This window comes from Salarias fasciatus (genome assembly GCF_902148845.1).
Source record: "Salarias fasciatus chromosome 7 unlocalized genomic scaffold, fSalaFa1.1 super_scaffold_4, whole genome shotgun sequence".
Lineage (NCBI taxonomy): Eukaryota > Metazoa > Chordata > Actinopteri > Blenniiformes > Blenniidae > Salarias > Salarias fasciatus.
This window is the reverse complement of record NW_021941229.1, coordinates 26,440,878-26,464,251: the sequence shown is the minus strand read 5'-3', so window position 1 is coordinate 26,464,251 and position 23,374 is coordinate 26,440,878. Positions and strand designations below refer to the sequence as shown.

At 48.4% G+C, this 23,374-nt stretch overlaps 4 protein-coding genes across 6 annotated transcripts; 1 reads left to right on the top strand and 3 right to left on the bottom strand.

Moving 5' to 3' along the window:
- Positions 1 to 3,906: 3,906 nt before the first annotated feature.
- On the top strand, positions 3,907 to 7,708 carry LOC115382648 (vesicle-associated membrane protein 8). The gene is given in 4 exon segments (XM_075410404.1): positions 3,907 to 4,146; positions 6,605 to 6,780; positions 7,196 to 7,247; positions 7,249 to 7,708. Coding segments are annotated over 4 exon segments (318 nt in total). The 5' UTR covers positions 3,907 to 4,143; the 3' UTR covers positions 7,336 to 7,708.
- A 668-nt stretch (positions 7,709 to 8,376) lies between these two features.
- On the bottom strand, positions 8,377 to 12,568 carry hnrnpd (heterogeneous nuclear ribonucleoprotein D). Its single transcript, XM_030084462.1, is given in 8 exon segments — positions 8,377 to 10,313; positions 10,389 to 10,544; positions 10,658 to 10,703; positions 10,705 to 10,758; positions 10,857 to 10,988; positions 11,193 to 11,354; positions 11,423 to 11,591; positions 12,109 to 12,568. Coding segments are annotated over 8 exon segments (954 nt in total). The 5' UTR covers positions 12,276 to 12,568; the 3' UTR covers positions 8,377 to 10,245.
- A 527-nt stretch (positions 12,569 to 13,095) lies between these two features.
- enoph1 (enolase-phosphatase 1) lies at positions 13,096 to 17,884 on the bottom strand. The gene is given in 8 exon segments (XM_030084471.1): positions 13,096 to 13,790; positions 14,084 to 14,208; positions 14,288 to 14,385; positions 14,387 to 14,426; positions 16,435 to 16,508; positions 16,510 to 16,641; positions 16,718 to 16,819; positions 17,747 to 17,884. Coding segments are annotated over 8 exon segments (789 nt in total). The 5' UTR covers positions 17,831 to 17,884; the 3' UTR covers positions 13,096 to 13,656.
- Positions 17,885 to 18,310: 426 nt separating this feature from the next.
- Positions 18,311 to 23,090, bottom strand: tmem150c (transmembrane protein 150C). Of its 3 annotated transcripts, none has more exons than XM_030084464.1 (8): positions 22,921 to 23,090; positions 21,023 to 21,113; positions 20,333 to 20,386; positions 19,808 to 19,843; positions 19,577 to 19,644; positions 19,372 to 19,499; positions 19,040 to 19,211; positions 18,311 to 18,951 (listed from the first exon to the last, which is right to left on the bottom strand). In XM_030084464.1, exons 1-8 carry the CDS (start codon positions 22,964 to 22,966, stop codon positions 18,746 to 18,748), a joined length of 801 nt encoding a protein of 266 aa, XP_029940324.1. In that variant the 5' UTR covers positions 22,967 to 23,090; the 3' UTR covers positions 18,311 to 18,745. The 3 variants fall into 3 exon arrangements, with proteins under 3 accessions (XP_029940324.1, XP_029940326.1, XP_029940325.1); XM_030084466.1 differs by lacking the exon at positions 22,921 to 23,090 and adding an exon at positions 22,135 to 22,632; XM_030084465.1 differs by having other exon boundaries at positions 18,312 to 18,951; positions 22,911 to 23,090.
- Between the last annotated feature and the right edge of the window lie 284 nt (positions 23,091 to 23,374).

Genomic DNA, 23,374 nt, shown 5'->3' with positions numbered 1-23,374 from the left:
GCTTTTCATTATGTCACAGTTTCTCTGAAACTGTGACATAATTTAAGCTCAAGGAGTATTAGATCAATGACAGGGTAGAAGAAGTTTGCACGTAACCCGTCTTTGTCTCTTTCTAACTCTCTCGGTCCAGCAGCGGTCGGTACGCAGTGCTTCCTGAGTTCAGAGCTCTGAGTTTTTTGTCATTTTGCAGCTGGTGGCGTTCGATCACACTGCCCAAAAACAGTCAACACTTCGTCCCACACATCGTCAAAAAGACTCCTGCCTGAAATCCTTCAGCGTCTGAACTAAAGCTTCGACCAGATCTACAGCCTTTGAAACGTCAAGCGTTGGAGACTGTAGCATCTCAGACAGAAGCTCTGTTTCTCCAAACACTTTACGGAGTGAAACAAGACGCGCTGTGAATTCAAAATCGATCAGCGCCAGCAGACCTCGAGCCTCCACAGATCTCTCGCCGCCTTCTTGGGCCACCTCCTGCAGCAGTCGCTGTACTGCAGGCAGTCTGTCCAAGACGTTACGTAGAGCCATGAATCCACACGCCCAGCGAGTGTCAGTGAAACGCCGGAGCTCTCTCGGCGCACCGCTGTACATCTCTCTCTGTATAGCCAGGGATGGAGGATGGACAGCAGGTCCAGATGTAAACGCAGAGAGTTTTTCTAGTAAGTAGAAGAACTCCTCGACCTCCGGGACAGCTCTGACTGCGTCCACTAGGACTAGGTTTAGACAGTGGGCGGTGCAGTGGATGTAAAAGGCATACTTTGCTTCCTCTTTGATTCTTGCCTGGACCCCGGAATGCTGACCACTCGTGACAGAAGCCCCATCATAAGCCTGCCCTACAAGGTTCTTTTTGTACTCCAGACCATGGTTTTCCAGGATGTGGATTATTTTCCCGCTGAGCCCTGCAGCATCGAGCTTCTCTGCAGATTCAAAATGGAGAAAACTTTCCTGGATAGCTCCGTTGTAGTAGTACCTCAGTACGAGAGAGATCTGCTCTTTTCCCTTCACATCTTTTGTTTCGTCTGCGATGATGCTGAAGACTTCACTGTTTTTCACTTCTTCTGTAATTTCCGTTCGTACCACATCTGCTAAGCAGTCCAGAACCTCATTCTGAATGGTTTTGCTGGTGTACTTTGCATTATGACTGGAAGTCAACCTTTTTTTAACAGCTTTGTCGTGGTTAGCAATGGTGTGGAGAATTGCCCTGAAGTTCCCTTCATCATCCGAGTCTGCAGACGCATGGCGGCCTCTCTGGGCCTTGTTTTGAGTGGCAGTGAGTAACAGCACTTCCCCTATTGTTTTTATGTATTCCCGATTTTCCTGGATCCGTCTGTTGTGCTCCTTGTTTAAGGCACTGCCCGGCGTTGCACTCGCTGCTGCGGCTCTCTGACAGTCCCGCCATGCGGCCATGGCTTGTTTGTGCCGCTCAGACCGTGCATGCAGTGCAAACCCCCCCTCTGTAAGATGCTTTCTTCCAGTTTTTGAACCCCACTGGGCTGTTGGGAGGGCTGAAGTGTCTGCAGGCGTAACAATACGCAGAGTGCAGCTGTTTGGAGTATTTCAGCCAGGGGTGGACGTGGGACCAGGCTGCCTTGAAGCTCCTCCTCCTCCTGTCCCCCATCAGGGTCCTGGGAAATGACTTTAGGTCCAGCTGCATCGGTGGGTCTTCTTTACATTTGCTGATGTCTGTGGAGAAAGACGAACCGAATATATGTAAACATAAATTCTGCATGGACAAAGGATGTAAACAAACAATTCAAATAACAGCAATTTGATCTTACACCTCTAAATATAGATTCTGAAAGTATGAAACAGATCCTTAATAAGATAAATTAAATCAATAATTGTCTGTTGTGAGCCTGGTCTCATGCTTTGGCTCCTCTAAGTTCGTTCTTTCTTTCATTCTGAAGCCTGATCAGGGACTAATACTGCAAATACACTGACCATTTTCCCATTTTTAAAGGCAACATTGTACGTATCGTCCCTGTTAAACATTAAAATAAAAAGTTTCACACACACACTAAGCAGGCAAATTTTCTTTTCAACATCAAACCTGAGGGTCCAGTGCTCATAGATGCTCATTTATTCTGTGAGTCTCACACTCACTCTCTCTGAATCCTCTGGTAATGTCCCTGCAGCTCTCTGTCTCAGTGTCTGCTGATGCCTTAGTCTTTTTGGTGCAGAAATAGGACCAAATGTTCTTTTTCCTCTTCATTTTTAACTATAGACACGGAGCAATGGAGAGGAATACACAACACTTCAGCAACCCAGAGTATGAATGACATTATAACCGGCTGCTGTTGTGGTCTTGCTTGATTTTGTGTGAAGTTTAACTAACGTTAGCTAGAATCAATCCGCTCCAGCTGCCGCTGCCGCCTAGTCTGCCGGGCTGCTGCCGGAACTCATAGTTAGTCAACACTTCTTTACCGGAAGTCTCACCTTGTAACAGAACAACATCGCTCGCGGTGATTCTGGCCGCCTCGCGCCGGGCTGCTTTGCTTCGCGCTCGTCTTTGGTCAGTGGTGCAACGCACTAAAGTGTCCGACTAGAATGTTAAGCCGCGCGCAATAGTTCCACCCTCTGCGTCGCGCTGATCGTCCGCTGGGGAGAGAGGGCCAGGGGGGGCCGCAGGGGGCCACAGGGGGCCACAGGGGGCCACAGGGGGGTCCAGACTCACTGCTGCAGGGGAACTGACCTCTGTGACCCCTGTGACCCCTGTTGGCCCCTCCCCAGAACCGCTGATGCTTCACAGTAAAAACGTGAACGCGTCCCGTGATCGGACCTGGCAACTTTGACTGGGGCACACTGGGGTTGCCAGATCCGACGGTTTCAAGCTCAGAGTTATTAAATCATAAAATGATCACAAGTCAAACGCAGAACACGCGATTTAAATGTCGTTTGGAGTGTAGCTCGGGTCAGAAAATGTAGAGATATCCTGTCACTTTCTATTAGTTCGCTTCTTTTCTGTTTCTCCTCACTGATTGAGCTTCATTTCTAGCTGCAGTCCAAAAGTTATGAGTATCCAGTCTTTATTAAAGAGACACAAAATGCCTGAAAGGATAGACGGTGTCCACAAAGACTTAAGAAGATGTTAGAGAGACACGAAATGTCCCCAAAGGACACAGAAAATACCACAACTGATTTTTAAAAAATGCTGTTACACGAAGAGAGACCAATAAAGTTAAAAAGGAGACGTTAAATGTCTTCAAAGAGACACAAAATGATCCTAAAGAGACACAAACAAAACCAAATTATCTTAAAAAAAAATAAAAATACAGGAAATAGGAAAAAATGACATAAGAGAGACATAAAGATACCCCAGAAAAAGATTTTTTACAACAGATACAAAGTGACAGAGAAGCTCATGAAGATGTAAAAGACATCAGATGTCCTCATGGGGACAAAAAAATAGACACAAACAAACCAAAAACTGACACAAAATGGATTTAGAGAGACAAAAATACCCTGAAAATGATAGAAAATGTTGATAACGGATAAAAGTACAACATCAGATGTTCTTAAGAGATGCAAACTGAAACAAAAATGACATTAGAGAGTCACAAATGAAAAATGTAGAAAACAAATAAAATTTACACCAAGACACAAAAGAAAACAAGAAAATACCCAAAAAATGACCCGAAATGACAACAGAGACAGGCAGGAAGGTGTCTAAAAGAACTTAAAAATGTCCAAATAAATAAAGCAGAAAGAAATCAAAAGTAACACAGAGATGGAGGGATGTGTGAAAGAGACGTCGACTGTCCTTAAAGACACACAAAATGAAGCATGAAAATACAGAAAACTGGCAGAAACACAGCTGAAGCCCCACAGAGAGGAGGAGAGCTCTGCTGCTCTCTACAGGGACGTGCAGTGGTTTGGCTGTGCGGTGTCACAGAGGAGGAAACCAACTGACATGCAAACACACACACACACACACGCAGAGGGAAGCAGGAAGTGCAGTCGGAGAGTGTGTGTTAATGAATACTGAGCAGAGGTTCAACGTCCATCCCTGAGCGGCTACTGTGACTCAGTTGACCAGAGACCCAGTTGGAACCCAGCAGGACCTGGAGCCGGACCTGGACCTGCTTCCTCCTCTCTTCCTTCACTCTATGAAGACTTGGCTTGGCCTGTGAGGACACCTGAGCGGCCATGGTGAGTCCTCACTGCACTTCTTCATCCGTCTGACTGGTCGATCAGCAAATCTGATCAGGCGGAAATCGACCGACGGCCACAAAACAAGCAGAAAGAGAAGTGAAGATGAGGAAAGATCAGCTTTACGCTGGAAAAGAGAAGCAGCGATGAGCAAAAAGAGAACCAGAAGACTTTAAAGAGGCCATGTTTGATCCAGAACAGAAATGAAGAAAAAATCATCAAGAAAGTCCAGACGGCGGAGAAATGCTGATGATTTTATTTCTCCCAGCAGAGCTATAAGTTACATAAAGTTTTATGATGGATGGATTCATGCTGACCTACTTGTCAAACAACTGCAGACAGAAAGCAACAAGCAGAAAAAGAACAGAAGCCTTCAATCAACTGGACGAAAACGCACAAAGGGACAGAAAAACATGTCGGATCAATATGAGACACAGCGAGCAGAAAGAGAAAATCCAACAAATAATCATCGAAAGGAAACTTTCCAGCCAGAAAAAATGAAGCTGCCTGCTGGAAAGGGAAATTAAATCCACTAAAATTATTTTTAAAAGTAAAAATCAGAAGAAATGATCCAAAATGATAAAAAAAAAAAAAGAAATTTAAAATGATCAAAAAGAGTCAGAATCACAAATAAACTACATAATAAATTCACCAAATTGATTCAAATAAATGTCAAAATAGATGAAAGAAATCAAACTACAATAAAGCATTTAAAGAAACAGAAGATAAAGAAATGGCCAGAAAGTAGAACAGAAACACCTTCAGAGAAAAACAAACAGGTATAAAGTGATGAAAAAGAAAACGGTAAATGGTAACTGGACTACACTGACATAGCACTTCATACACTGCAAGAGTAGAAGGTTAAAAAGCCCCAGAAAATCTCAAAAATAAAAGAATGACCAAAAGAGGCTCAGAATTACAAAAAAATGCACAAAATATATAAAAAGTTATAATAAATTCACTAAATTGATCAAAAATTGTCAGAATCAGATAAAAAAGTCAAAGAAATAAAACAATAATGAGAGCAGCAGGAGAAAAGCATGAAAAAAATAACTAAGATGAGAAAACATGAAGAAAAAACAAATTACAATTAAAAGTCCTGTAAATCAATCTATCACATTCAAATAGGCATAAAAAGACTGAAAACGGATTTTAAAACAGAATTAGGTGTTAGGTAAGATTTACATCTTTCAGGCGTCACTAAAGTAATTTAATTTTCTGTAGATTTAATTTATCTCTGAAATGTTGATGTTGAAACGGATTCATCGATCCGTGTGGAGCTCGCCGCCGCCCCACTGCCACTGGGATGTGGGTCACTGGCCACGCCCACTAGTTGTGTTATGTGAGGGAATCGACCTTTGACCTACTTAAATGATACTGAAATGTTGATTTGGAAGGATTTATTAGAGTTTTGAACAGAAGAATTTCTATTTTGAAGGAGACTTAGTGTTTTATTTTGAAATCCAGTCACCCTTAGCCTGGCTAATCCATCAATATCCATTTTCAAGATTTTATATCATTTGGGAATATATTAGGACTTCTATTTTCGAGGAGTTTTTGGGCTTTTATTTTGGAAAGTTAGAGCACGCTATCAATAACACTGATCAACCCGTAACTTTACATTTTTTGGTTTTAAATGGCGTTTTTAACAAAAATTTGACTTTTACTTTGAAGGGGTTTGAGGCTCTTATTGTGACATCCCACTCACCCCCACCCCAGCCCACGCCGAAACAGCCACTGTTGACACTTTTACTGTAATTTTCTTTTGTGGAGCAATAACCTTTATTTGAAGGAGTGTTTTGTCTTTTATTTTGAAAGGCTTGAATTCTGCTGGACTTGCTCAGAGTTTGATTGACAGGAGGATATATGGCCATGAGGGTCATCTGGATGATGTCATCACTCTACGCCCATATATGGCCATGAGGCTCATCTGGATGATGTCATCACTCTACGCCCATATATGGCCATGAGGCTCATCTGGATGATGTCATCACTCTACTCTCATTATGGCCATGAGGCTCATCTGGATGATGTCATCACTCTACGCCCATATATGGCCATGAGGCTCATCTGGATGATGTCATCACTCTACTCTCATTATGGCCATGAGCTTCTCTTGCAGTGAGATTTGGAGGCAGAGGATCTAAAACTGCTGTGAAATCTCACAATTTTGGCAAAAGTGAACAAATATGGTCACTTCTGTTAGGAAAATCTGTTCTCTGTCAGTCAGTGAGGTTTTCAGAGCAGTCACACACCTTCAGTTTAGTCAGTAGAAGCCTCAGTTTGGAAAAACGTGAGATTTTCCTCCATTAAATGATGAGCAGGAATCTCAGAAAATACACAAAAGTCACAAAATCTCTGAATGAACAGTAAACTACAAACCAAACGACCACATGAGGAACTGAGAACAAAACAGACCTTAAAGAGAAGGAAACTTACTGTCACTGTTCCCCAACAGGAGAACCCCGGAGCTGAGCAGCCGAACGCCGCCACTGCCTCGCCGTCCCGGCTGGACGGCGTCCAGGGGCAGGTCAACGAGGTCAAGGTCATCCTGAAGGACAACATCAACAAGGTGCTGGAGCGAGGAGACCGGCTGGACGACCTGATCGGGAAGACGGACGACCTGCAGGCCACGGTGAGGAGCGGCACGAGAACCGCCGCCGCCGCCGGGAGGCGGGGCGACCGGTTCAGACAGTTAGGGGCGGGGCTTAATGCCAGGGACCTTTCCAAAGCACAAGTATGAGGACTAACTTCTAGCTACCTGCTGATGGAGTGTCAGCTGGCGCGCTTTAGCATGTAGCATGTAGCATCACTGGTGAGTGGCCATAAATTTACTTTTTCTACCAACATTTATTCACTATTGAGCTCCGATGATAAAATTAAAAAAGTTCAGAAGTTCTTCTACTCATCAGACCTCAGACGGCGTCTGGAAATCACCAGGAAGAGAAAAAACCAACCAGATGCTCCTGAAATGAGTCAGAACGGGTCACGACCTTTGACCCTGAGGGTTGTGGGCGTGTCCACTGAGCCGGCTTCTGTGTCTCCGCAGGGCCGACTCCTTCCAGAGAACCTCCACCCGCGTCGCCCGCAAGTACTGGTGGAAAGAACATCAAGATGATGATCCTCATCGGCGTGGTGGTGCTCATCATCCTCATCCTCATCATCCTCGCCGCCAACAACGTCATCTAACCCGCGGTCCGGGGCCCCGCCGGGGGGACGAACGCTTTGGCGAATCAGAACCTGTAATAACAACTCCACCCTCCTTCTTTACTGAAAAAAAATTGTCTTTCTAGAACGTTTAGAATTTACCGTCTTCACGCGGGCCGCACCGGGGCCTCCATACGGCCCCGTGTGCCCGTGAGCCAGATGTTGGACACCTCTGGAGAAACTTTAGGGTGAACTTTTCAAGTGAAAAACACACAAAACTTCCGCTGAGTGTCAGGGTTGGTTGATCGGAAACAGTCTGACTCGAGGTGTGAACAGACGGTTTCCACGACAACGGAGGACCCTGAAAACAACGTTCAGAAAATGCTCCACTCGGTTTCCATGGAAACGGGGGGGGGGGGAACCACACCTTTCGGGAAACACTCTTGTTCTCTGAGAGGCCTCATCACACAAACCAACTAACTGGCTCCACCTAGTGGCCAAACATGCGACTGCAGCGCTTCCTGCGTTTCCATGGAAACAGGCGGCATTTCAAAAGACGGTGAGCGAAGTGTTTTCACGTCAAAAACGTCGTGTAAACGAGGCCTCAGTTTGAAGATTCACACTGTAGAGAGTGGGCGGGGCCTCACTCTGATTTTGTTTGTTTTGGGGGGGTTTTGGGGGGGTGGGGGTGGGTGGGGGGGTTTAGGGTGGGGGGTGTCCTGAAATAACTCCAAATCAGTCCAGATGAGTTTACTGTTCCTGACCCGCCTCCAGAGAAACATCGAGCCAACCAGCGACTGTGGGTGAGAGGGGGCGTGTCCACAGCAGATAGGGGGCGTGTCCCGAGCCGGGAGGGGGCGTGTCCTGAGCCGAGGTCTTTCCTGGATCAGTGTGTAATCCAGCTTTCATGTGACGAGGACAGGAGACTGAAGAACTGAAGAAACAGGAAGGATTTGAAGCTTTTGACCTTTAGTTTTTTGAACATGATTAGTCTGTGAAATTAAAGCGAGGTGATTCAACCGGAGGAAGAGATTAAACTGGAACACAGAAACACTCCACTCAAATGACGGAGAAGCCAACCGGATGAGAGCGCATCACCTTTTTATTTAAAGTCCCGAACACCGTCTGTACGTTGAGTTTCTGACTGTAACGACATGTTTTCTATGACTGATGAAGAACAGGATTAAAAAAAACAAAACAATCAAAAACCAAAAGAAAAACAAAAAAAACAAATCTTTTTCTACTGAACTGGGCTGAAAACGTGTGGTTTGTTCTGAACACGATGAGGGAGAAACGAAGACACGAGAGAGAAGCTTAAATAGAAAAGAAGGGGGTGGGGGGCACTGAGTGTGGAGGGGGTTAAAGTACTGGGGGGGTTAAGGTTCTGGGGGGGGGTTAAGGTTCTGGGGGGTCTGAGCTAAGTGACCTCGCTGGAGTTCATGGTCTCTGCGGCTCCACCAGAGCGCCCAGCCCGCTGCCGTCGCTCTGAAACCTGCAGGAAACAAACCGGGAGAAGCACCGTCAGACCACACACACATATACACACCTCCACACACCACACACAACCACACAACACTCCCAGACACACACACACACACACTCACACAATAGGAATCCCCTAAATGTCCAATGTAGTCAAAAAGAATAAGGAAAAAAGAAACTTTTACAGTTTAACTCCTTGAAGTCAGATAGGAAAACCTTAAGATTGATCAAAATCAACCCAAAACCAATCAAAATTAATCAATAGATACACATTAAAGGAAAACAGTACATGCAAATTTCTGGAAATGTGGTGATTTCTTCTGGTTTTACAGGAAACCTTTGTTAAGAAAAGGTGTGATTGTTTGTTTTTGGCTGTTGTTGTTGTTGTTGTTTTCCCCGGCTGTCAACAACAGGACACGTTGACACTTTATCCCCCAACACAGTAGAGTCCGAATACGAACTGAGTGAAGAAACAGGCATTAACATTAAAGATTAGCAGTGCAGTGTGTGCGTTAAGGTGGGGAAAGTCCAGAGAAAGCTGTAGCTGTACGTTTCCTTCGAAGAGCAAATAGTTAATCCAACTTTTACAGCTTTAACAAAAAGGTTACTTGTGGGGGAGTAAGGGCCTGGAAAAAATCACAATTACATGTGTAGAATTTAACTTTTACATTACAGACAGTTGCAAAGAAATTAAAAAACAAATGGAAAGAAAGATGACCAAGCTGGACGTTTGTTTTCTGCTTTGTTCAGTAGTTTTTTCTGTCTTTTCTGAGAAATGCTGATACAGGATGTTGTAAGACCATACCAAATGGCGGCATTCGAGAGCGTATGCTTCTCGTACCCGGTCCGCATTGAGCGGCCCTGACAGTATCTGGGAGATCAGCTCAGGCCTGCAAGGAAGCTCCGCTGGCAGGTACAAACAAGGTATGTCAGAGTTAGGAGACAACAGCACTTCGCTTTTCCCGGCAACATCCTCTCTCTTTACACTTGTACTTTACCTGTTAGCTTTACACTTTCAAAATAAGACAAACCAAAACAAAAAAAGAAAGAAACAGAAACGGAGAAGGTTGTAAAAGAGGCGGCGGGAGGCCGGCTGTTAACCCTTCACTGTGAAACATCGACCGCCGACGCGTTTCAGGTCAGGACCGTGAAAACCAGCAGCTGTTGATCATCTCAGCGGCTCCAGAAGGGAATAAAACCACTTCATTCAGGATTTACAGCTTAAATTTGTTCTGATGTGTTTGTTTTGATTTTTCCCTGATGTTCATGAACTCATCGTCCCAGTGGGCGGAGCTGTCCTGCCCCGCCCCCGCAAAGGGTTAACGCGGCGGCCCCCGCAGCCTCCATGTTACCACTACTGTCAAAAGACCTTTACCAAAAAGTTACCAAACAGAGTAAATAAAGCTACGGTAAGGGTGGAGTGGGCGGAGCCTGTGTGGGGAGGCGTACCTGCTGCGGTGGGGGGAGGGGCTAGTACGGCTTGTAGCTGTTGGTGTGACCACCACGCCGCGGAGACTTCCCGTATCCGCCCGATTGATCTGCGGGGTGGAGAGCACAGCCGTCACGCTTCGCCGCCGGGCGCCGCCGCCGCCGCGCCACTCGCCGGTACTCACTGTCGTAGTCGCCGTAGCCATAATAGTTGTTGTAACCGGAGTAGTCGTAGCCGCCGTAGCCTCCGTAACCTTGGTTACCGTAACCATAGTTGCCGTAGTTCCCATAGCCTTGGTTCCAGTAGTTCCCGTAACCCTGGTTCCAGTTCTGATTGGGACCTGAAACCGAAAACCCAGTCCAACAAAGAAGAGTTGGAGACGAACAGAGTACTGCGTGAGCTAGCTGGGATTAGCATTAGCCTGTGTGCGCTGGTCATCGGCTCGCCACTCACCGCCGCCTCTTCCTCTGGACCTGGACGAGTAGCCCCCCCGGCCCCCCCCAGTACTGCTGCTGCTGGTACTGCTCCTTGGACATGGCCACCTTTATTTCACACTGCAGGAACCAATCACAGTCATGACCAGGTCTTCAGGGGTCCTCCCGGGCTCTCAGGGGTTCTGTGGTGGACTGTGCAGGCCGGCTGCAGGACCCACCTTGCTCAGGCCGATGTTGTGATACTTCTTCTCCATGATCTGCTTGACCGGCTCCTCCTCTTTGAAGGTGATGAAGCAGAAGCCTCGGCGTTTGTTGGTTTTGTTCTCCATCGGCAGCTCGATGGACTCCACCTGAGGGAGACACCGTCAGGTGAGCCCGACCGAGTCCTGAACCACAACCTCCCAGTCCACATCAAGACTCGGCACAGGCTCAGCCTCACACAAACACTCGCTTCTGCTGATAACAGTTAAAGAGGAAACTGAATCTGTCGTCATGGAAACCAGAAGTTCATGTCATTTGAAAATTGAGCCTGTGGACGTTCTGGAGGCGCGTACCTCTCCGAAGGCACCAAAGTACTCGCGGACCTTCTCCTCCGGGGTGTCCGGAGAGAGACCGCCCACAAAGATCTTCTTCACCGGCTCCTTGCTCTTCATGGCCTTGGCCTTCTTCGGGTCGATCACCTTCCCGTTGAGCTTGTGCTCCTTCTGCGAGGCGACCTTCACGGACAGACACGGGTTAGGTTCCCCGCCGAGGGCTCCGCGGCCGGACGGCTCCGCCCACCGACCTTCTCCACGCTCTCGGGCTCCTTGAAGAGCACGAAGCCGAAGCCCCGGGACCGGCCGGTCATGGGGTCCAGCTTCAGCGTGCAGTCCACCACCTCGCCGAACTTAGAGAAGTAGTCCTTCAGGTCCTTCTTGGTGGTGTCCCAGCTGAGCCCGCCCACAAACATCTTCCTGTCAGCACACAAAACACAACTCTGTCCCTCCAGCAGAAAAACATTCAATATCATGAGAAGAAGACACAAGAACACAATTATATGAAAAGATGCGATGAAAACAATGTAAAGACAAAGATACTGAAAACAATGCAGAAGAATATTAAAAAACTGACTTCAATAACGATGATGAAACTAAAAAACAACAGTGAATTAGAATGTTTCTGACTCTAAGAATAGCACATTTTAATAGTTTTTGTTCTTCGAGTGGTAACTTTTACACTTTTGACTGCAGAAATACTGAATTTGTGTGATTTTGTCTGGCTCCTCTTTGATTTAAATGAGGTAATTTGAAGAAGTGAAGAAAAGCGATGAATGCAGGACAGAATGCGGAGCGCTGAGTTTCAGGCGGAGCGGTGTGAGCCCCTCTGGAGGCGGATCCAGCTGCAGCCGCAGCCCGGAGCCCCTCCGGAGGGTGGAAACCTGCCAGGCGGGGCGGCTGGCCGCCTCCCCGGGGCGGTGAACTGCCTCCGTACCCCTCGTCCTCCTCGTTCTTGCTGGCATCGATCCTGGAGCCCTCGGCCTCCCCCCCGCTCAGGCCGCCGTCCCCCGCCGCTGACATGGGGTCGTCGCTGTTCGCCTCCCCGTCCTCCTCCATCCTCATCATGCTCGGGTCGTCGGTGAACTCGTAATCGTCCGACATGTTTCTGGGTGTCCGTGAGGTGAGATCTCAGGCTGAGCGGCTCCGAATTACAGCGACGTCAAACAGGCTAAGCTAACCGGCTAACAGCGGGTATAATGCGTTACTCTGTCAATTAAAACGCCCGAAACGCAAATCAAGCCAGGGAGCTGCTCCGGGAGCGTGGCGTCGGGATGAACTCAGGCAGAACGTGGTTAAATAATGGCAAAATTAAATAAATAAGCGACGATTTGAGAGCGAAATTCTAAACGTCGTTTTGTTTTCCATCACCGCCAGCTCTTCTTCTATGGTTTTAAAACAGTCACAACACCGAGTGCGCCACAGCGGCCCGTGTGGGCTGGAAGAGAACTGCAGCGCCATGTCAACACGCCACAGCGCCCCTTGTGGCTCCAAGGAAAACTACTAAGACCTGTGAGTACGACTGAACAAATCACAGCGACCCCCTGTGGTCACACGGAGAACAGCAGTATCTCTTTATTGAGCAGGTCACCGATTCGTATTGAGACATGAAGAAACATCACAACAATGAGATTCTTTGCCACAAAATAAACACAAATTGTCTTAAAATTTATACCAAATCGATCCACCTTAAAATCCCTGGACTAATTATCTGTAAGATCTTATAAAATTATTGGAGTTAAGGTTAACATCCAATAAATATTGTTTAAAATAATATCTGATGGATCAGACCAGTTCCACTTAGTTTGTGATAATGACTCTTGAGCTCTGACGAGGTTCCACAGGGTTCTGTGTTCGGACCCTTCCTGTCGGAGAGCAGAGAATCGACTGGAGGCTTCAGAGTGAGACAAGGCATTTATTGGAGGTACATCAGAAGAAGCAAGTTCCATACATAAATTATGAGTTTGGCCACGTTTAGGTTTTTTTTTTTTCTTTAAGGATTTCGCCAGGGAGTCACGATACAAATGAGCTACAAAAATGTCACATTTAAACAGACGACGCCACATTTAAACAGACGCCACTCACCTGTGAGGGTACACTCAGACATGACAGGAGAGCGTTCTGTCTCTAGTTCCTAAAACGTGACAGTGGAACCACTGGACGGAACATCTGTGACACACACGTGGAGGAAGGGGACGTCTACAAAACACACACACACACACACACACACCCACACACCCAGAGGCTTGGCAGGTGGGATACAGTCCGTCTAAAAGGTAGAAAGGTACCGTCACAGGGCGTGCAGGTGAGGTTTTATTCTGCTGCTACAGCTGCTCCGTCAGTGAAATGGTCCAAAAACAGGAATCTGTACAAGGACGGGCAAGGCTAGCTCGCCCCGTTAGCCGCCGAGAGGCTAGCAGTCCCGCCATCACCAACAGAACGAAAGAGAAACAGGGAGGGGGGGCGGGGCACACAGGGACCTCCTTCATCCTGACAGCTGCAGCTGGCTGAAGGAGGTGACGAGGCTGTAGTGGGAGCGCTCCTCCTCCGTCAGCTCCAGGTTCCCCGGGCGGACCACCAGCACCACGTTAAGCCCCGCCTCCTCCGCCGCCTTGGCCTCTGAGAACGAACACACACACACACACACACACACACAGTATGTGACTACTTCAGGCTAATTTGCTGCTAGCTTGTCGCTGTTTATCGCGGCAGATCTAGAGATTGACGTCACTCCGTCACTGATTGGCTGCTCAGGCTGTACGTTTGGATTAGTGGGGGTGTTGGGGTGTGTTGCGGTGTTGCCATCGCTAACCAGCCTGAGCAGGTCTGAGTCTCGGCTGAACGCTGAATCAGCAGAAACCGTCCCGTCTGGACGCTGCGTTCGGCGTTTCGGTCTGCGGCGCGGCGCTCACCTCGAGAGACGTCGGTCAGGAAGGTGATCTCCTCCGGGGGAACGCCGATCCGCTCGGCGATGCTCTCGTAGCTTTTACTCTCCACTTTGGCGCCGACGTTGGTGTCGAAGTGTCCCGTCGAACAGCTGTGAACAGAGACAGGAGGACGTGAGGGGCTGCTGGACGGCTGGAGGCTGAGAACCGAACCGGACCGCGGCGTGAGACCCGACCTCCAGCACGTCTCCATCCACTGAGTATCCGAACAGCAGCTTCTGGGCCTCGACGCTGCCCGACGAGTAGATGAAGACCTTCAGACCCGGCGCCGCGCCACAACCTGATGGACGGAACCACGTCCTGGTAGAGCCTGAGGACAGAGGACGGCGGCTTCAAGACACTGCAACACACACTCTGGAATACACACACACTGCTGAGTATCCAGACACTCCAGATGGAGGAGAACCTTCAGGAAACCCTGACGACAGGTTCTTAAAGAACACGTTCTGATCTGCAGCTACTTGCTGAACTGTCTGACGCCTGAAGCCTGATTTCCTCTGAGAGTGAGTCCAGCAGCCGGTCCTGGAGGAGTGGGTTCACCCCCAGGTTTTCATTTCAGTGGAGAAAACTGTGGTAGGACGTCAATCAATCAATCAATCAATCAATCAATCAATCAATCTTCCCATGAGGGTCCCTATGATAAAAACAGATCAGCTAAATAAGAAGGAGTGAGAACGTTAAGACATTTGAAAACTAGTAAGAGAACCTTAAAATCCATCCTGAGGACGGGGAGCCAAAGAGGCCATTTAACTGGTGTAACGTGAGCTCCGCCCCCTGGTCCTATCAGGACTTTAACTGGTGTAACGTGGCTCCGCCCCCAGGTCCTATCAGGACTTTAAACTGGTGTAACGTGGCTCCGCCCCCTGGTCCTATCAGGACTTTAAACTGGTGTAACGTGGCTCCGCCCCCTGGTCCTCGTTAGCACGGCAGCTGAGTTTTGTAATAACTGGAGTTTTGAAATACCTTTTTGTTTCAGACCAGAGAGCAATTCATTCCAGTAATCTAACCGACAAGAGATAAAAGCTGCTTTAGCGCCTCCTGCTGGCCTGATAGAGAAAACGGGCGACTCTGGCTGCATTCTTACAAGGTGGAATACAAACATTTCTCGAAAAGACGAAGCCCCACGTCTGTTACTCACTTTTTGAACAACGCGCATGCGCCAGACCATCCGCCCGGCTCTCCTGCTTCTCCCAGGAAACGCGGAAGTGTACGAGCGCGATCTCCTCTTCTCCGGCGTGCACGGCTCTGTACAGTTTCTGCGATCCGCCTCGCTCATAAATAAAGCTTTTTTTTTCCGAAACAGCTACAGTTTCATTATGTCAGACTCGCCATCGGTAAGTACGAGCTCAGAAGCTCACCGGCTACATAAACACTCTGAATGCGCAAAAGGGAGAAGCTGATTGGGCGCAAGCAGGTAGAACCGCCTTACGAAAGCAGCTCGTCAGAATGATTGACAAACAGACCCACCAATTATTTAGGTGATCCACCCGGAAATCAAAATGTTGTATTACACCTTTAAGATGATAAAAACCAATCTTAGCTATATTTTTAATATGTGGAATAAAATCTAACTCAGAGTCAGAAATCACACGCAGGTTTTTAACAGATTGTTCCGGTTTAAAATCTGGTAGTTTTGGGTGAAAGTGTCTCCTCTCTGGCCTTCAGGACGCAAAACTAAAACCTCAGTTTTGTCCTGGTTGAACTGCAGGAAATTCACTAAAATCCATGACTTAATGTCTGAGATCCAGTTAAGAGTTTCTATTGGCCCGGAGTGACCAGGAGACACGGCGATGAACAGCCGAGGATCATCAGCGTAACTATGGAAACTGATGCCGAGTCTCCTGATGACGTCCCCAAGAGTATGCAAAGAGGCACGTAAAGTGAAATGATGAAAATAATCCAAAATAAAAGTTAAAAGTTGTCTTCAAGAAATTTCAGCATGCAGGAAGTTTTTTTCCTTATCATTTAGAATTTATTCTCCTGGAAGCAAGACTTCAAAGATTCGTAACTCCACATTCCAGTTTTTTCATATTTTCAACTTTAATTTTTTTCAACTTTTTCGACCATCAAATATTTTTACTTTTTGACTCTATGAGTGAATTTTATTTCATATTAATTTTTCCTTCAATATTTCTGATTTTTCACTTCAGTATTTTGACTTTTTCATGTCAATGTTTTGACATTATGTCATTTTCTGTCTATTTCCACAGGTTTTCTCCAGGTCCCGTCCTGTCCAGTCTGTCCCGTGTCTCACCTGTCCTGCTGAGCCTTCACACGCCGTTAGCATTAGCATTAGCATTGGGACGCGGCGGAGCTACTTACTCGCCTTTGATTCTCCTGAAGAGTACGCCGCCCTCCACATGTGACCCTGCAGCCGCTTGAGCGCCGTGGACGTTCCTGTCCGCCGCCATCTGCCACAGCACGTTCTCCACCACCTCGCGGATGGCCTTCTCCTCGTCCGTGTGCACCGTCTGGTCCACGGCGTGCATGGGACACGCCCGGTTCTGCCTCATGTCCTCCTCGATCTGCTGGTCAGACACAGCGGGGGTCAGAGGACCGCGAGGCGGCGCCACCCCGGCCCCTCCCCCGTCGGGTTTTCACCTGTTTCTTCAGCAGGTGCACGTCCTGCTTGCACTCGTCTTCCTCCCAGTGCGACGACAGATGATCCTCCAGATGCTCCCGGATGTACGGGAACAAAACATCCTGAGCACAAACAAACAGGGAGGCCTGGAGTCACTTAGGAAGTCTTTCACTTCTCCAGATCTCATTAATATGCAGCAAATCCTCAAAATAACTTTTATCCAGTCATGCTAATGCTAATGCTAATGCTAATTACAGAATTACAAACAATGAACGACGTGCAAACTGCTGGTCTGACATGAATCAAATACAATTTATTTATATATGAAAAATGTGTCTTAAAAAGAAAAAATTAAGTCAGAAAAAGCAGCTAACTGCTAATGCTAATTACAGCAGAATGCTTTCGTGAGGTCTGACAGGAGTTTAGCAAAATAGTAACAGTGCTAATGCTAACAGTACATTAATTTTTTCGAATAGTAATTCTAATCACATTATTGATTTGATAAAGGTAATCAGTTTCAAGCTCTTTAATCTGTGCACTAACATGAATTAGCGCCGTTAGCATTCTTTGAAACAGGACTTCTCTTATTTTGATGTGAGGCTGAATTAATGTTTATTTCATTCATTAGCCTCTAATTTAAAATAAGAGCTAATCCCTAAATGTGACAGAATAACACCATTGATTAATCATTTAATCGTCAATGTTTATTGAAATATTTTTTTTCAAGACTATTTTATTTTTTTAACAGCATTCATAGTTCCTACATTCGATTTTGACTTGAACGCAGCACGGGGCTGGTTCATTAGCATTGGAAGATTCTGGATCAATAAATCTGATCAGGCGTAAAAAAAAAAATAAATAAAAACCTGAGCCAATAAACACGGGAACATGCAGAAATAGCCGAGGTGCCATCGCGGTGTGCTGGAGCCGGTGTCCGGCCTGCGGGCTGCTCTCTGCCCGGTGAGGAGCCTCCGCTGAGCCGCGGCGGAGCGACGCTCCGTGCGGGACACCGACGCTGCAAACCCGCACCCAAATCCCGCAAAACCCACCTTCACGAAGGTGATCGGGGTGGTCGTGCCTTCGATGTCCAGCAGCAGCGCCCTGGTGCAGGCGGGGATGCAGACCGAGGCCATTTTCCGGGACGGCGGAGGGTCTGCAGAGGGCCGACGTTAGCTCGGTCCGCAGCCGGAACCGAGGTGTCACCGCCGGGCAGAGCGGGGCGCGCAGCACCGGGGGGCCGCACCGGTTCTCCGGCCGGGGCAGAGGCGATCCGAGAGGGAAGACGTGGTCCCGGAGGAAACGCAGGTCCTGGTTTTTGTTTCCAGAGGGTCAATGAGCTGCGATCAGCTGGGAGACCGAGCACATGTTCAGGCTGTTGGACCTCCGGGCCGGCAGGGGGCGGTGAGGAGGAGCTGCAGGGGGGGGAGGAGGAGCTGCAGGGGGCCACACAAAGGACGACTCCCCAGGCACATCTAAATCCAAGAACCAGGAGGAATTAATTCTGAAAATATCTTCAAAATATGGAAATGTGTGAGATCTGGAAGACGCTCTGTGTGATAGAGGAGGAAGATTCTCTTTCAGTAATAAACCAGAACTTTAAGCAGCCAGCTGTTCACTTCAATGACATCACAGCTGGTTTCTTCATCAGTTTATTTTGAAAGAGTTTAAATATTAAAAAAAATAAATGCCACCAAAGACAAACATTACAAAGTGCTTCAGAAACCTGCAGACGGACTGAATGGAACCATGAAAGAAAAAGAAGGAAAAGTAACAGAAATCCAATAAAATGAAGAAGAAATGTGGAATGAACAAAAACATTTCAGATATTTTAGGTTTCAAAATAAAATCTTTGGTTCAAAACCATCAGAGTAACTGGCCATTATTTTAAAGTGCCGTTTCATACAGTAATCTGATTACTTCATATATGATACATTCAACCTTCATGACAGAAAAAAGCAGATGCATAGTGGAGTTGGGCGGGCCACAGAAACCAGTGGGCGGAGCACAAATACGGCAGGGCGGGGCTTCAGATGTTGGTGGGCGGAGCCTCAGATGCGGGTGGGCGGGGCTTCAGACGCGTCCCTGTGGTCGGACTGAGTGAAGGGACGAGCCGCCGTGTCCAGAGTCACGATGTGGAAGCTGCTGTGTCGGAACTCCAGGGCGAAGGTGCTGATGAAGAGGAGGAGGAAGGACACCAGCGCCCACTGGCAGCGGGCGGCCTGCAGGTGCTGCTCCAGAGCCATGAGCCAGAAGTCTGCAGGGGGCGGAGTCAAGGCGGGGTCGAGGCGGGGTCGAGGCGGAGCCGCACTAAACACCAGACTGTTGACGCAGTGGAAGGATACAGGGAACCATGCAGAGCGTGATGCAGGCGGACAGCAGGAATCGAACCGCGGCTCCAGCCCGGCTCCCCTGGTCGGCCTTCAGGGTGATGACCGCCTGCGTCCAGCAGAAGACCAACCCCAGGCCGAAGGTCAGCGCCGTGCCCAGGTTATGGACGACCAGCTGAGGAAAGATCTGAAACAGAGACCAGCTGAAACAGACCAGCTGGGCCGGGTCCCAGTTCTGGTCCCGGTCCCGGTCCCGGTCCTGGTCCTGGGCCGGGTCCCAGTTCTGGTCCCGGTCCCTGTCCCGGTCCTGGTCCCGGTCCTGGTCCGGGTCCCAGTCCGGGTCTCACCTGGAAGTTTCCCAGCAGGCTCATCCCGCAGCAGGCGGTGCTGAAAGCCGCCAGGCTGCAGCGGTTCAGCCACACCGAGACCAGACGGCGTCGGACCTGCAGGTACCGGAGCAGTCCGATCAGGAGGCCTGGAACAGCAGGGGTGAGGGTCAAGCTCTGGTTCTGGACCTGCAGGGTCCGTCTGGGGTTTTCAGCTTTTCTTTACCTGCGAACGCCGACAGGTTCATCACCTGACTGAAGATACAGCTGGCCGGAGGGAAGTTTCCTGCAATGCTGAGGAAACACACACAATCCCACAAAACTCTGTGTGTGTGTGTGTGTGTGTGTGTGTGTGTGTGTGTGTGTGTGTGTGTGTGTGTGTGGTGTGTGTGTGTGTGTGTGTGTGTGTTGTGTGTGTGTGTGGTGTGTGTGTGTGTGTGTGTGTGTGTGTGTCTACCTGATGTACGGAGGATACAGAGATCCGTTTGTTCTCCTGAAACACAAAAACATTGAAAAACTTGTGAGACAAATCAGCAGGTAACTAGTTACTGTAACTACTGACTTAACTGCTGAAGTTACTACTAACTAAACTTCTGAAGTAACTACTGAAGTAACTCCACTACCATTTACAGAAATAACTGAAAATGCAGGAGCTTCGTCACTAATCATACTGATTTGTAGTGACGAGTCGCTCCACTAGTTTTCTAGCCGTAACTATAATCTCAGCAATAAATAGTTACATTTGCAGTAACTTATCGAGTAATCCAACTACACATCTGATCAATTACTGAGAAAGAAGGATTACACGGAAATATTCAGGTTTTAGTTGTAACTTTACCAGGTGATCAGTCAAGTTGTAAATAACTAAAACAGTAATCAAGTGTGAAACAACAGGACTCGGTGAAGAAGACAGGCTGTTCTCCTGCTGCGCTCCGACGCCCCCCGGAGGACAGGAGGACCTGCTCCCAGTCTGGAGTCCTACCAGGTCTGAGAACTCAGAGGAGCCACGTTCTGGTTGTCCACTGCGACGGAGTATCTGGAGAACCACAAGAGCCACAAGAACCCAAAGTTCAGCCTCTTCTGGATTTCATTCAAGTTTCTGGTCTCTGTAGAGTCTGGTCCTGCAGAGAGTCCCCCTGGTCTCTGTAGAGTCTGGTCCTGCAGAGAGTCCCCCTGGTCTCTGTAGAGTCTGGTTCTGCAGAGAGTCCCCCTGGTCTCTGTAGAGTCTGGTCCTGCAGAGAGTCCCCTGGTCTCTGTAGAGTCTGGTTCTGCAGAGAGTCCCCCTGGTCTCTGTAGAGTCTGGTCCTGCAGAGAGTCCCCTGGTCTCTGTAGAGTCTGGTCCTGCAGAGAGTCCCCCTGGTCTCTGTAGAGTCTGGTCCTGCAGAGAGTCCCCTGGTCTCTGTGGAGTCTGGTCCTGCAGAGAGTCCCCCCTGGCTCTGTAGAGTCTGGTCCTGCAGAGAGTCCCCTGGTCTCTGTAGAGTCTGGTCCTGCAGAGAGTCCCCCTGGTCTCTGTAGGGTCTGGTCCTGCAGAGAGTCCCCCTGGTCTCTGTAGGGTCTGGTCCTGCAGAGAGCCCCCCTGGTCTCTGTAGGGTCTGGTTCTTTTGAGTCTCTGTCTCGCTCCAGGTTCTCTCAGGTTCTCTGATGTTTTCAGTGTTTGGAGAAGAGAACTCACACCAGCCAGAGTCCAGCAGCCGTGAACAGGGCGTGGAGAAGAGGAAGAAGAGCCCAGAGACTGAAGTCCTTCATCGTGGCTCCTCTGAGGCCTGGGGAAGGGGGGGGGGGGGGGGGGGGGGGCAGAGATTCAAGGTCACAGGTCATTGATAAATGTTGCTTGCTGCAACCTGCAGACAGGTAGCAGTGTCACCTGGAGATCTTCACTGACCAGATCCTGATCACAACAATCCACATTCAGCTCAATAACCAATAATCTGAGCTGATCTCTAATCCTAATCCTATCCTCCTCCTCCTCCTCCTCCTCTTCAGCGCCGGTTTCAGAAATCAGTGATCAAGAGAGTCCAGAACCCCAGAGAGTCCAGGCCCTGAAGACTGTGGCAGTTTCTCCCTGTGTGTGTGTGTGTGTGTGTGTGTGTGTGTGTGTGTGTGTGTGTGTGTGTGGGCATTCTTCTATCCTTGTGGGGACCAAATGTCCCCACAAGGATAGGAAAACCTGCTCGATGTGCCTTGTGGGACCTTCTTCCGGTCCTAATGAGGGAAACAGTGTTTTCTTGACCATGTTGTCGTTACTGAAAAAAGTCAAAGGTCAAAAACATTTCTTTAGGGTTAAACATGCATGTGAGGTGAAGTGGTGACTCTAAACTGCCGCCAAGAGTGAATGATTGTCTATATATGTCACCCTGAGACAGACTGGACCCTGTCCAGGGTGACCCCGCCCCCCCGCCTCCCCGCCCCAAGAAGGACAAGCAGGTCGGATAATAAATGAAGGAATGGATGAATGGATGAATGGTAGCTTGACGAGTGCAGACAGAGGTTTGTCATTAATAAAAGACCCTGATCCTGTTCAGTCCGTTGGTCACACACACACTCAGTGTGGTAAATTTGTCTTATGTATGGAACTGATTGACAAAAACAAAAATTTCCATTTCAATTTCAAAGTTAAACTGTGAGTCTGCATGAAGACAGAATGAAACAGAACAGCAGCAACATAATTCACCTAAAATGAATGAATAAACATTTAGAGACAGAATAACAAGTCAGGTTAACACAGACAGCAGAGCAAAGCAGCAGGAGGCTGATTGTAGAATTAACACCTGGACCTGGACTAACCAGGGCCCTGTGGGGTCCTGGACTCGTCCCGGTCCTGCTGGACTCATCCAGTCCTGCTTCTGAGACCTTCCCTCCTCAGCAGAGTCAGAGCTCTCTGGAAACTCTTCATGGCGGTGGCAGCTGCAGGCTCAGGACGCAGGACGGCGTTCTGAAGGGACCGGGAAGAGGACTGACGCTCTCCAGAGACCAGGAGGATTCGAGTCCACAGATCTCAGGGAGATGAACAACGTCGCCGTGATGAACTCCTCAGCGCAACAAATCTGAGCAGAACCACAGAACTGTGGTCCGGTCCAGAGGCCTTTTCACCGGAGACGGAACTGAACACAGCCTGGACCCCATGAGGAGGAACCCTGGTGTATTATTACAGTATTATGTCTCACACACACACACACACACACACACACACACACACACACACACACACACACACACACACACACACACACACACACACACACACACACACTGCATTGTGTGTTGGTCCACCTGCTCTGTTTTTGTCTGCCTGTCACTTTCAGAATTTCTCGCCAGTTAAATCCTGCAGAAAGAGGAAACATCGACTTTTATCTACATTCAAAGGACCTAGTTTGAATTTTCAGCCTGATTTTTCTCCAGAACGCGGCAGAAATGTTGAACTGAGCTGTTCAGGTCAAGTTTTTCGCTTTTAAAGATTCAAAATCGGCCCAAATCACGGAAAATGGGAATTCTGACTGACCATGAATGCAGCAGGTGGAACACAGCGTATGTGTGTGTGCGTGCGCGCGAGGGGGCCCTACCTGTCCCCACCTTGAGGTGAATCCGGTCCCGGCTCAGGCAGAGACAAGACGAGCATCAGAGACAGGAAGTGACGCCACACACGTCAACCTTAACCCGAAACCACAAAGCCAAATACAACTACGCGTGCACATGCAAACACAGCAGCGCGTGTATGTGTCGTCTGCGGCGCGTACGTTCACACACATTGCCCGGTCCAATATGGCGGCGACATCGACGTACGATCAGCTGACTTGTCACTACGTACTTCCGCGTACGGAGCGTCATCTGGAGTCTGAACACAGCGGAGCAGAAAGCGAGAGTTAAAACACGTTAATATCATCGCGCGTGTGTGTTTAAAAATGTTGTTCATGTTTCGAGCCGGTTTTTCTTTCTTCTGAACCAACAGCTTAAATTATAAACACCTGAACTGATTCATCCGGTGTTTCAGTTCATCTGGTTTCCGTGCTAACAGAAGCCAGGTGAA